Here is a 14,507-nt window from a genome sequence, read left to right on the forward strand (position 1 = left end):
ACTATTCACCTTTTTCTTTAACGCGGAAGTAAACCTGTGGGTGAAACTTCCGGTTTATTAGCCGGAATAACAAGAACAATAACAAAGTGCAGTAAACAGTAAACCTGTTTGCACTACAAACCAGTAGGCTCATATTTAAGAAATACCTTAAAATAATATGGTAAGACACCTTTTCGCAATATCAAGCAGCAAAACGAGCTGTTTTGCAGCCTTGGCTACATTAAAAATATCTGGACTGATGAGACCGGAAGCCAGACCCATAAAATTTACAAATGTCAATGCCACTCTTATGGTAAGCTACATGTTCGCTGAAAATTAACAATTAAATACAGGTCTAGGTTTATTTATTCTCTAAATACAACCTATTTTATATTTATGTGTTGTTATATGACTTGTTTACTACTCAATGGGATTTCTTATTTTTTAGTATTATTTCCAGTTCTCATTCAGAGAAGCGCGGACACAGTACAGCGCAACTTCAACATGTAATACGTATATTTGTCCACCGGATGGAGCTACTTGACTAAGTAAAAACCAAAGAGGGCCAGAGTTTGACGGTGGCGTCCTAGGACTGGTACAAACTGTGAAAAGGAGAAGCGATAGGATGGTAGCGGTATGTTTTGTTTGCATTAATCACTGTCACTTGTTCTGGGGTGTCGTCTTTGATGTGAGGCAGACACTGTCAGTGCTGTGAAATGCAGGGGGATGTGCTGATGGAGAAAAAGCACCCCAGTGGGTTCTAACAAATTATAACACCCCGTCCCCTTCATCATCTTAACAACCCCTCAGCCTTTAGCATGTCACACATGATAACTGCTATCAAGCAGCCTGCTCATTAAAAAATGTTTAAGTTATAGTATATGCAGCCAATGTGAGTGAGCATGACACAAAACTTTTTGGACTGCAATAATGAAGCACTTGCTTTTGCAGGTCATCATGTTTAATTCATATGGCATCATGCATAGGTGTTTTCAAGTCCATACGGACACAAAAGTTTCACGAGTTTTCAGTAGGCTATGCGCATTTTCTTTCCCAAATAAATTGTTTTATATTTATTTACTCGTTCAGACAGACAGACACATTTATTTATTTATTTAATAGCATGACACACTGTGAACAGCAACATTTTATGACAGTACATAACATCATTATATGAATACATAAACAATTAGGCCAATAATTTGACTTAAAGTGTGATGCAGCTACAGACAAAGTCATGGTAGCTAGTCTATAAACGCTTCCGACTCCCAAGATTAGGCTAATCTCCTAAAAGATTTCTCTGGTTAGCCCTCCGTGGAAGTGTGAAGGCGATTATTTGTTTTATTTATCTGCGACATAATCGTAGATGTTTTTGCCGCGATCCGGTGTTTTGAAGAGCTTCCTTATCCACCAGTTACACAGTGGAAGTGTGAATGTCTGTGTTGGCTAATCCTTTAAACCACAACGTCTTTGAGAGTGTTAAAAGCCCTTTTAGATGGTCTTTAATGTTTATTGGATATTCTGAGGTAAATGCTAACTGAGTCCCGGCGCGGCAGGAGGGACGACGAGGAAATAACCTGTGATCGCTTGATGTAGATAGTCGAATAACATTCTGAGGGGATAGACATGTTACAGGAGAATCTGTGAGAATGAAAGGGGCAAACGGGCTCTGCCAAAGAAAACTTTAACGTTTACGTGACAGTTTGAGCACCCCAACGGAAAGAAACCCTAGCTAACTTAATTTTTTAAATATTGTAGCCTACTTTTAGATAGCAAACTGTCTGCAGAACACACTTTAGTGACTAGTGAAAGAGTTTAAAAGGAATAATAGAGTGGTCTATGTAACCTACCGTTTACATTATTCTTTTAAAAACCTTTAAAAATCTTAAAATAGCAAAAAAAGATATATAATTTTGAACTTTTTACTGTAAAACACATGAAAAGTGTCTTTAGACACGTTCTTATTAAATAAATGTGTTATAAATTATTTTTAAAGCAGATCTTTACTTTAAAACGAGTCTGCGTTAACATTCAGTTGTGTTACTCAATGTAGGCTATTAATTTGTAAAATAATACACTATTTTGACTTGAAGCTGATCATTTAGTTCCACATAAAGCACATTTTCAGGTTACCTGACAAAACATTTTTACAGTGCAGTTTACTACTGCTTGTCAGTTTAATTTCTTCCTGATAAATCGTGATACTCCTACATACTGTTGTCTTGAGAGTGGGTGGTATCTATCTCACTCAGTATGGTCAGAAAGGGAGAGAGAGTAGTTTATGTAAATGCTCCATTTTAATTATATTAGGAGGACGGCCCTATTCTCTGCCCAATAAAAATGGACCAGGGCTGACACCTGGTTATAAACACAGGAAGGATTCCAAAGTAGTGATCGCAAATCGGCAGAAAAAAAGCCAACCGGCATCTTCAAGAGACGCAATGACCTCCAGTAAAGTTGAACTGCCAGGAGAGGTGAAGAACGACCCGGCTGCGCTCATGGCATCTCTTCATCTGGTGCCCTCACCGGTACCCAATCCTGAAATCAAGTACACTAAGGTTCGTGAGACTTTTTACAACTTCTTTCAAGAATCATAAAGTTGCCTAAGCGGAGAATGCGTGAGAGATGACACGTTTGATTTGTTGTGACTGCGCGCAAACAAATCACTGGTCAAGAAACGCAACGTGTTGCAACCATGGCATAGATAACAGGCTCATACTTATGCATTTAAACCGAATGTAACAGTAGTATTCTTTAGATATAAGTACGGAAGTTGATGACTTGCTCAGGAGGATTGTCTGCACAAGTTTTGGCTCTATGGATTATTTTTTAGGTACGCAGTATAATTGGTGTGCTGTTTCCAATAAACCTATCGATTGCCCGTTTATTCTAATAACACAAAATAACTTCATTTGTGTTTATATAGAGAGTATGAAAGTCCAGTTATGCTGCATGTTATCTAATGCAGAGGGATGTCGATCATGAAAATTTTTCTCACACTTAATATAGTGATAAATGAGAGCCCATAGAGCTTTAATAATCTTATTTAAACCTTTTAGGATGTTTTACCTTAAACAGGTTGTTGTTGTTATTATTTACGACTTTGCTTTAGATTATGGGCATGTCGGTGCGCTTTAGAGATCCGCCTCTTTCTCTTTTTAATTCTGTGGATAAGCCTAGTATCTAAATTATTCATAATTTGTTTATGCTCATGACAAAAAAAAGTCAGAAACACGCCATGTTTATTATTGTGACCACAGCGCATCTTTTATGTAACGTCAATGACTATTTGCAAGCCAGATCATGTGTTTGTAATATAAGAACACTTGTGTTAAATGCCACCTAGAAGATTTAAAACTTTATACAGCACTGAAATTGCAGGGTTGGTATTGCCTACTACAATGGAAAGAAGGCAAAGCATGCCAGCATGTCAAAGTCCAAACATTAATTTTTTTCAGTTTCAGCACTATTATGCGTGATTCCTTATATCAATCTCTTTGAAACTAAGAAGTGATTTATGACTTATGTGATTTATTTAAAATGGTTATAAAATATAATCTCTCTTGTTTTGTTGGTAATGCCATCTTAAATCATGCTGGTTTTGTTTTGACTAATAATTTTATTGCTGTGAGGTAAGGAGATAAAGTCAAAGTGCAGTTCAGGCCAATCATTGTAGTAGAGACTAAAGTTCAGCCTGAGTGAAAGCTGGAGACACCTGCGACACACACCCTGCATCTCCTGCTCTCATCGCAAACCTGCTTTCAGAAGCGCATGGGAGTGTGAGAAGGATTCATCCTCAGGAATTTGTGTGCTGCTTGTATGGGTGTGTGTGGGGTTCCAATTTGGGCATTAGTGATGTGAACTCCCTTCACACCCTTTTCCATCTTCCTCTTTCTCTTGGTCTCTTTCTCTCTATCCCCACCCCCTCTCACTTTTGATTCTGTGTGCCTGGTGCAGCGCAGCACAGGCTCTGATGTAACAGCCCAAATATGCCCAATCAATACTATTCTTTCAAATGTAGTCAACGCAGAGCCAAGTTTTTTATTATTTGTGCAAGTCTGAGGTTAAACCATTTTAGCGAAACTCCTTGGAGACTTTTTAAGTTGTGTTTTCTGTGCTGTTAATGAGCAGCGCTTTAATGCCAGAGACGCTGAGTTATGGAAATATCATTAATAGGCACACTTAACATCTCATTCCTCTATCACTGTCAACCACTTATGTAAATACTGAATCACATCCAGTTTTGGCTTTTAAAGTAAAATAATTAATATCACGCAGTGAAAGGGAGAGGTGGTGGCAACTAATTCAGTTAGGTAATACAGTAATCATTACAAAACACATTTTACAGCAATTAATGGTTTGTTCTAGTGAGCGTTTGGTTATTAGACACAGTCATAGTAATGTTTTGTATTTATTTATTATTACTTTTTATTATATTAATAAATATATCTTGCATAATGTTTCTAAAACATTATAATTGTATTTTAAATTATTTATTTTATTCATTGAAAGCCTTATTTATAAAAGTAACACTCAATATAATAAGTACTGCAGTTTTGATTTTTTAAAATGTAAAATCACTGTGTTCAACCGATACTTAGGGTGCGTAGATCAGTAAAAAATGTAATTATTTCAAATGGAAAAAGCAGGATCTGTACTCACACTACCGGTCAAAAATTTTTGAACAGTAAGATTTTTAATGTTTTTTTAAAGAAGTCTCTTTTGCTCACCAAGCCTGGATTAATTTGATCCCAAGTACAGCAAAAACAGTACAATTCTGAATTTTTTTTATTTTTTTATTTTTTTATTTTTTACTATTTAAAATAACTGTTTTCTATTTGAATATGTTTTAAAATAAAATTTATTTCTGTGATTAAAGTTACATTTTTGCAACATTACTCAAGTCTTCATTGTCACATGATCCTTTAGATCTAATAGGCTGATTTGCTGTTTAAGAAACACTTTATTGTTGTTGTTGCTGATCCAAAGATCAGCATTTATCTGAATTAAATAGCTTTTGTAACATTATATTCTACACAAAGGAGGGAGAAATTCTAGAAATTAATACTTGTATTTAGAAAGGATGCTTTAAATTGATTAAAAGTTATGATAAAGACATTTATAATGTTACAAAAGATTTCTATTTCAGATAAATGCTATTCCTCTGCACTTTCTATTCATCAAAGAAACCTGAAAGAATTATACTCAGCTGTTTTCAACATAATAGTCGTAATCATAATAATAATAATAATAATAATAATACAATTTGAGCAGCAAATCAGAATATTAGAATGATTTCTGAAGGATCATGTGACTGGTGTAATGATGCTAAAAATTAAACTTTGAAATCACAGGAATAAATTACATTTCAAAATATATTCAAATAGAAAACAGTTATTTTAAAAAGTATAAATATTTCACAATTGTACTGTTTTTGCTGTACTTTGGATCAAATAAATGCAGGCTTGGTGAGCAGAAGAGAACTGCTTCAAAACATTAAAAAAACCTTTGACTGGTAGTGTCTTAAAACATTAAGTTTCTAAGTGACTGCGGATCCTTTTTTTTCATTCAACGCTAAATCTAAATAACCTGAATAGTTAGGATTGTTTCTTGCACAGTGAAACGACAGTGAAAGTACAACAACAAAGTTGCTACAACATGGACTTTGTGCTCCCCAGTAAACTTTTCACCCCACCAAATACATATGTGCTTATTATGTGAGTCACTACACCTGTATTTGTTACAGACTTGTGATTGAACACACCGATAAGGAAGTTATCTGCCATGCCATTGAACATTTACAACCGAGCTTCCGCTTATCACACCGATATTTCTTAAAGTCCTGTTGTTTGCTGCAGACACCTGAGCTCAATACACTTTACAGTCTTACCGAATTTCCTCTTGACTCCACACGCTGTATAAAGAGTGCATGTTTGACTGGTCACGGGAGAGCTAGTCTGCTGAAGGAGTTCTCTTTCTCTCTTTCTCTGTCTGCTGGCCCACTGGGCTGATAATGGCACTGAGGAAGCCATAAATTTGTCTCCGGTGATGGCTGGTTATGGATGTTTTCTCTTCTTTTTTTCTCTTCGGATGGAAGAGAGAAACAGAAAGGAAAGGTTATGTTGATAGGTGTGTGTATCAGTGTAATTGATTAGGACCCAGGAGTCTTTTTGAAAAAGAGGTGTTGGATTCCAGCAGGCAGAGTGATGATTTGCTCACTCCATTCAGTTATAACATAAGTGAAGCAGACTCTTGAGATTAAAACCTGGAAGAAGATGGAAACAGGAGACAGGATATTACTTTCTCGCTTTCCCCTGTGCTGTGCAAGTAACAATTGCACATTTGGATTAGATGTGGTTTGCAGTCAGTGGAATTTATCAATGATATACAATATAGAGGTAATCTTTGCATGTTCAAGGTATAATTCACCTTTATGTCACTCTAAACCTGCACGACTTTCTTTATCTTGATTTCCCCAAATATCTTGATGAAACAGAAGTGAGTAATTTGTCTGTGCACGTGTATGTTTCTCTATACTGAGAGCTTCAAGGAGAAAAAAGACACTTGACAGCCATTTGTTGGACATGTCTTTATATTTTAAGGGCTTAAGCATCCAGCCAGGACAGTAGTGTGCGCTGAAGTGAGGACTTTTGTAAGCTAATCTGGGAGACAGCTTGAGTGAATGAGGTAGGCCCCATCAATCCGTCAGTGCATGAGATAGTACAGATGGGAGTCAGGGGGGTTTTCTGCTCTAGAAGCTGTCCAGCAGGGTGTAATATATGGCCGTGTCTCACTGTTAGGGTCAGTGGCCCTGACTTACGAGAGTCTGTCCCATACCTCTGGAGTTTTTCACTTCAAAACCCACCATTTCTTCACATCAAACAGCGGCCAAAGTAGAGCATACACTGAGAAGCATGATTTATTGTAAGCTGCACAGTGAGGACTCTCTCTCTCTCACCCTCTTTTGCTTTGACTTATAATTTTTCCCCTCTTTTACTCTTGATCTTTTCTTCACATCTTCCTTATTGATTATCTTTGGCCTTTGCGCTGTTTTTCTCCCTCAGGAACAAAAAGCCTGATTTGTGTTTGTATTATTGGCGATAGCATGTTTGTTCCAGCTACTTTACTTCAATTTAAACACAGATATACAAACAAATAAAAGATTACAACAGAACTTAAAGAGATAGTTCACCCAAAAATAAAAAAAAATCTGTCATTAATTACTCAACCTCATGTTGTTCCAAACCCGTAAGACCTTCATTCATCTTCGTAACACAAATTAAAATATTTTTTATTAAATCCGAAAGCTTTCTGACCCTGCATAGACAGCAATGTAACTTAAATGTTCCCAGGCCCAGAAAGGTAGTAAGATCAAGAATTTGTAATTTGTAAATTTTAAGAATTTGGGGAATTTTTGGGAGCAAAGAAAACTAAAATAAAGACTTTATTCATGCGTGGTCATGGCACTCTCGATAAAGGCGGCAGACGGTGAAGCGGGGAAGAAGAATTGTTCAATTAAGTCTTTTTTTTGTTGTTTGCGCACAAAAAGTATTCTCGTAGGTTAAAACTATTTTACTGATGTCCTTACTGCATTTTCTGCTCTTGGATTTCATCAAAATATCTTAATTTGTGTTCCGAAGATGAACAAAGATTTTATGAGTTTGGTAATTAATCTATAATAATCTATTATCTGTTAATTCATAATTCATATATATCAAATTGATACTAAGTTATATATATATATATATATATATTTTTTTTTTAATGTAATAAATATGATTTTGTTCATTGTTCATATTTGTTCAGAACACATGAATTATTGTCAGTGTTTACTCTTAAGACATTTTAAAATTGATGAATACTAAAATACTAAATACTGTTGTTTATTTACTAAATATATTATTAATAAATTGAGACTTATTGTAAAGTTTTATCACTTTAGACTCACATTTTTACACTTTTCGCATGTAATGCTAACTAAGATAGACGGTAGGGGCGTCCCTGTCAACCTGCTCTGTAGACTAACATATGTTGCACAATTTGACATTCACTTTTAGTAATTGCAATGAATTATGTTACAGAAAAGAGAGAGTGAGAACATGACATACAGTCTCAGTTCCATGTTTTAAGCTCCCTCTTCTCCTGTAACATCAGTAATTATCAACATCTTGAAGTGTGTCCAGTTTCAGAGTGAAAGTGAGCTGCTCTGGAAAGGATATGAAACTTCCTGTGCAGACCGAGAGCCGGGTTGCAGGTGCCCTGTTAGGATCCGTCTGGCTCTGGAATCCCGGCCTGTTCCACGAAACCACAGATAAAGCGCACATATAAAAAAAGAATCTTTTTACAATGGCCAAGAAATGTTTGCCATTAAATATCCCTCATGTGTCTGAGCCATTAGAAGGTGCTGGCGGCCAAACAGATGTTTCGCTGGCTATAGCGTGAGCTTTGGCATTCTCCGTCCCCGTTCCCGCTCCGCTTCCTCCTGCAGTTGTGCGAAGCCTCCAGAGAGCTCGCCTGGGCAGATGAGAAACGGATCAGCTTTGTACAACTGCTAGAGTCATTCGAGTCACCCCCCCAAAAACGACTCTTCTCTAGTTCTAGCTCTCCCAGAGGAGCAAAGTCGACCTCCCGCCTTTGTGGCCGATAACCCTCTTTCCTGTGTGAAGTAATGCTGGTGATAAAAATCTCAGCAATAAGGAGCATAAGCCTAGTGATGCTGTCATCCTACGCCGTGGGTCCCTCTTCCACAATCTGTTTATGATAGGCACTGCATATCTCACCATCTAATTAGCTTTGCAGACGAGCGCAGTCAGCACTGCGAGACTGACAGCTTGAATAAAAAAACATGGAGTGATTCTAAATGTTTGCAGCTGTCTTGCGCTGTGGCCTGCGCGTAAAATCCTAACCTATCCGCACTCTGTCCGATTTCGTAACAGCCTGTAGTACAATGTGTTAGCGTAGGATGAACTGGCAGCGCTTCTCTTTCTGTTTGTGTACCGCATCAAGTGGCTGTTTTGTTTACAAGATAATACATTTTCTGGCCCCCTGCTGTCGTAAACAAAATCTAGTTGTCACAGCTTGGCGGTTAGTGTTCGTACTCAACTCAAGTTTGGAAATTCTTACAGCACTCAGCCTCAAATAAACTCTACTATATTTATAGCTTTGAGCTGTTAAAAATAATGAGATTTGAAGTTAAATTGTGGGTGAGAATGTGAGTGAAAATCTTAAAAAAAAAGTATAAAGACACTTTTTTCACATTTTTTCAGTTTCAAAAGCAAAAAAGTTAAGTAAAATTACATTGTTTACAATTACAATGTTTCTTTGCTTTTAGCAAATCTGGAATCTGAAGGTGCAAAAAAATCGAAATATTGAGAAAATCACCTTAAAAGCTGTCCAAATGAAGTTCTTAGAAATGCATTATACTAATCAAAAATTAAGTTTTGATATATTTACGGTAGGATACTTAATATCCTAATGATTTTAGGCTTAAAAGAAAAATTGATCATTTTGATTCTTTCCATGTACTGTTGGCTGTTGCTACTTAACCATGCTACTTACGACTGGTTTTGTGGTCCAGAGTCAGAAATATGGTGCAAAAAAAGTATTCAATTGAGCATACTGTGCTTTTTTTAGTGATGATCAAAACTTTAAAGTTCACCTCTTTAATAAAAATATCATAATAATATCCAGTGTCTTGAAACTTGTCAGTAGTCATTATTAAACTGTAAATTCAACAAATATTTTAGCTGTTTGACAGTTGAATATAGTTGTTTATAGACTGTTTGTCGACCATGTTTACACTTGAGTTAGGTTTCCCCCTATTTAGTAATGCTTTTTATTATGTCTACCCTGGACTACAAAACCAGTCATAAGGGTACATTTTTTTGTAAATTGGGCTTTATAACTCATTTGAAAGCTGAATAAATAAGCTTTCCATTGAAGAGTGGTTTGTTAGGGTAGGACACTACTTGGTCGAGATACAACTATTTGAAAATCTGGAATCTGAGGGTGCAAAAAAAAAAATCAAAATATTGAGAAAATCACCTTTAAAGTTGTCCCAATGAAGTTTTTATCAATGCATATTACTAATCAGAAATTAGGCTTTGATGTATTTACGGTAGGAAATTTACAAAATATCCTCATAGAACATGATCTTTGCTTAATATCCCAATGATATTTGGCATGAAAGAAAAATCAATCATTTTGACCCATTTTTTTAAAAGATTTTGTGGTCTAGAGTCACAAATATGGACCATAACTTTAAATGTTAGCATAATTTGTGTTTATTTTGTCTTGTTAATTCACTAAAATGGACAAAAAGTGTGGGGATTTATGTCATTGTAACCTGTGAAAACAAGTAAAAAGTATCTTTTGGTGATGTAATTGTGTTGGAAGTGTTCCGTTTCGATAGTAAAGTACGAATTCCCCCAAATAATGCTTAAGTATAGTAATGAAGCACAATTAGTCAAGTTCTTTACAGCTCTGCTGAAGCCTCCAGCAGGGTTACGGCATAGAAGCGGTGATCAATATGAATTTTTGCACTTTTGCACTTGCGTTCTTATCCCTTTTCTTTAATCAAAGCCAAAGTATAAAGAAAGCTTGAGAGTTGATTTACTGCACCGGCCTGTCGCTCTTTATCAACTTTCTCAATGGGAAGAGACAAAAGTCCGAGAGCCCCCAGAGCTCAGGGAAGACTGGGCCAAATGGCCTCTAATGGTCGCCTTTTTCTAGTCGTGATTTAGATGGTGGCCCAGTCCGTGGCTCACCCAGCATTCCCCTCTCCTCCATTCCGGGGTGCCGTAAGTGTGGGGTTACGAAGAGCATAAAGCTACCCACCGTCTACATTCTTCCCGGGCCCACTGGCCTGTCACAGTCTGCCCCTGATTTAAGGCATTCCACTACAGTGGCCTCTATAAATTTTAAAACTAATTCGCTCCTCTACGGGGCTTTCTGTTTTTGTAACAGGCCCTCGGCTCGACGAGGCCACTGACACTTTTATGAAGTGCTCCAAATGAGAGTCAGATTAAAGGTGGCCCCCTTAATGCAAGAGGCCTGTGAGGAGCGAGAGAGAGAGAGAGAAAAGGGAGTCTGATGTAAACGTATCTGAGAGGAATCAGCGTGGTACAGACTGATACCTACCCTGACCAGGAATGATTTATTCGTGCCAGTTTTAGGGGAAACAGAGAGTGGGAGTGACTGAGGCAGCTTGAACCGCCTCCAAGTCAACTGGCATTTTATACCTGTTCTAAAGTAAACGCGCCTCTTGGTTTACAGCCAATTAAATTGTACTTAAGCCTGTAAGTTTACATTAGTAAACATGTTGGAGAGTCGGAGGAGGCCCAGGGCCATGGTTCACTTTGAACCGGACGTCTTCCTCTATGCAGATGACAGGAAGAGTTTATGTAGATGCTTTAACGCCGTATCAGTCAAGTACTATAAGTCTTCAACTGAATATTGAAATCACTCTTGCCTTATGCGTAGTATGTTGTGCGCTTTGCAAACAATTGGTGTGCATAGGGAAAGATGTATTTTCATTTTCTTCTTTATCGAGCTTGAAAAATCCATCTTTTGGAATCTGAGGTGGTTGTTTTACGGGCCGCTTCTTTTAACGCATCACCAGAGCCAGAGTGCGGCCCGTGTTTTATGATCTCGTAAACGAGCAGTGATGTTGTGAAATGTGTGTCTTTGTGTATCTCTGCATTTGTGTGCGACTGTGCGTATGTATGCAGGTCTATCTGTGTGCGCATTTGTGTGTGTGTGATAGGGATTTATCTCTCCTTTCCCCTTTCCCCCACCTCTTTCTGTCTGGTTGTTGGATCACTCCCAAGAGAGTGATATTGGGCAGCCCTGCAATAGCACACGGTTCCCAGAGATTCCTCTCACACCACAACCATGAAACACACAAGGGGAGAAACACTGTCTCTTTTAATTCTGTGCATCATCATGAAGTTACTAACTCACTCTAATTCCTCATGGGTCCAAGATGCACATTTTGTGGATGGTGTTTGACATATTCTGCATTAAAATGCTTAATTCTCATGCAAACAGTTGTCTTTTTTTGTTACATCAGTTTTAGTAGTGGTGGACATAGTATCCAAATCATGAGTAAAAGAAGACAGGCACATAGAATAGAGCTTATAGGTTTGAACTCTGGAGTCTCGCTCCATCCAGTTCAATATATGATTGAATTCAGTAGGTTCAGCATAACAAAATTACCTTAAAACAATAATTTGTTCACAATCTCAGTTTCTTCACTTTGAAATTGAAATGTATATGCATGTTATTTTAGTATCACTGAGATATCATTGTAGTTTTGGTTAACGTTTTGAATTTGATTTTATTTTTTTTGTTACATTTGTGACCCTGGACCACAAAACTAGTCATAAGGGTCAATATTTTGAAATTGAGATTTATACATCATCAGAAAGAATGAGGGTGCAAAAAAAACAAAATATTGAGAAAATAGCATTTAAAGTTGTCCAAATGGAGTTCTTAGCAAATCAAAATTTCTAAAAAAAAAAAAAAAAAATTACGTTTTGATATATTTATGGTAGGATATTTAAAAAATATCTTCTTGGAACATGATCTTTACTTACTATCCTAATGATTTTTGGCATAAAAGACTAAAAGATCATTTTGACCCATACAATGTATTTTTGGCTATTGCTACAAATATAACCATGCTACTTGACTGGTTTTGTGGTCCAGGGTCATATTTTTATTTTAAGTGTTAGTTTAAGTTAATTTCATTGTGTTTGTGACTTTTTCATTTTTTTGTTATATAAATGTGTATAGTTTTTTGTATTATGCCATTTTTATACTTTATTTTAATAAAAGTTTATTCAAATAAACTCTTTATTTCTTTATTTTTATTATTATTTTTTTTAAAGCACTTTGAATTACAATTGTGTATGAAATGTGCTATATAAATAAACTTTGCCTCACCTTGCCTTGCCTTGCCTTGCCTTTAGTTTTGGGGTATACACACTTTGTTACTGTTTATCACTGATTTTCGAGTTTTGTTGTTGTTGTTTTTGAAAGGGGGCCTTAAACTAAACTATATCTTTCTCTTCTTTCCCTGTAGATTTTTATTAATAACGAATGGCATGATTCTGTGAGCGGTAAGGTCTTCAGCACATACAACCCGGCTACAGGAGAGAAGATTTGCGACGTCCAAGAAGCTGATAAGGTGTGTGTGTGTGTGTGTGTGTGTGTGTGTGTGTGTGTGTGTGCTTTCTTAGCATGCTAGTGTGTTTGTCAGCAAAGTGTGTATTTGGTAATTGGTCAAACCATTGCCAGAAACAGGTTTGGCACAATTGCTCTGCTGGACTACATTTAGTCGTCCAGCACCGCTATTGTGCTTCTCACTTTCAGCCTTCACTCAGCATGAATAAGCATCCAGAATTGAAAGAGAGGGAGGGAGGGGGCTGTAGTTCAGTCTAATGTGGTTAAGCAAGCTAGAGGCTGTAGTTCCTCTCTGTAAATCAGGCAGAAAGTGTGGAAAACCAGAATGGATACAGGAAACAGAGACCCCCTGAACGTGCAACTGGGGAAGTCATTGAGACTCATCCGGAATGAATGGATTTAATTTGTCCCAGAGGTGGACAAACACCTGTTTACAGGATAAGGTTATATCATTAAATGCTCTCCTCTCTCCTCCTCTTGTTTCTGTCTCTCTCTGTTCGATCCCCTCTGTTTGCCTTTCTCTTAGGCTGATGTGGACAAAGCAGTGCAGGCTGCACGTTCGGCCTTCTCTCTGGGTTCAGTATGGAGGAAGATGGATGCATCTGAACGTGGGAGGCTGTTGTCTAAGCTAGCTGACTTGGTGGAAAGAGACAGTGCCTACCTTGCTGTGAGTACTTCATCCAACACTTGGTTTGACATCTTTTTTGCTATGACTATAGTCATAGATATATTTTTAATGAATCAGGACACACCTATTCCAGTGTTCTAAATTACATATCATGAAAATCTGACCTTTTCCGCGTTTAAGTGCTATAAACGAGTCCCAGGTGCATCTACCATCCAGGAAAATGGGAAAAAGACCAACCCAGGATTTTTTTTTTGGGTGAGCCTTAATCTGCAAGTGGCATCGCCATTGTGTTTTCACAAGCGACAACGGTGTACCAGTTCTAAGGCAATGGCAAAAGTTAGAGCAAAGCATGCTAACTGTTCTGTTGTTGGCTGCACAGATGAGCATGAACACTATTTAGAGTCCCAGCCTCAAAGGAGACAAGAGAGATTTATTGACTATATATTACGCTGCTGTCACAGAGATCTAATATAAACATGTCTTACCTTTGTAGACATAAACAACTGATTTTGTAACTCGTGTCTTTTTAACATAAACCTGTGTGTATGTGACAGTTTAAGCGCAATAAGACAAGAAAGAGAACTTTTTGTACTCACATGCTGTACAACAGCCGCTTTCTGTGCATGTACTTCAGATGTGTGTGCTCAGAAAACCGTATATCAAAAGTATAAACTGATACAGCTTTAAAACGCATGATTTCAGCATGATAAACATG

At 37.2% G+C, this 14,507-nt stretch overlaps 1 protein-coding gene across 1 annotated transcript in view; it reads left to right on the forward strand.

The window, feature by feature from the left end:
* The first annotated feature begins 2,300 nt into the window (after positions 1–2,300).
* aldh1a2 (aldehyde dehydrogenase 1 family, member A2) overlaps positions 2,301–14,507 on the forward strand; it is a 29,968-nt gene continuing 17,761 nt past the window's right edge. The window contains exons 1-3 of the mRNA XM_073837111.1: positions 2,301–2,537; positions 13,064–13,168; positions 13,691–13,831. Coding sequence (XP_073693212.1) covers positions 2,421–2,537; positions 13,064–13,168; positions 13,691–13,831 — 363 coding nt within the window. The 5' untranslated portion in view covers positions 2,301–2,420. The remainder of the gene's footprint in view (positions 2,538–13,063; positions 13,169–13,690; positions 13,832–14,507) is intronic.

This window comes from Garra rufa, chromosome 3 (genome assembly GCF_049309525.1).
Source record: "Garra rufa chromosome 3, GarRuf1.0, whole genome shotgun sequence".
Taxonomy (NCBI): Eukaryota; Metazoa; Chordata; class Actinopteri; order Cypriniformes; family Cyprinidae; genus Garra; species Garra rufa.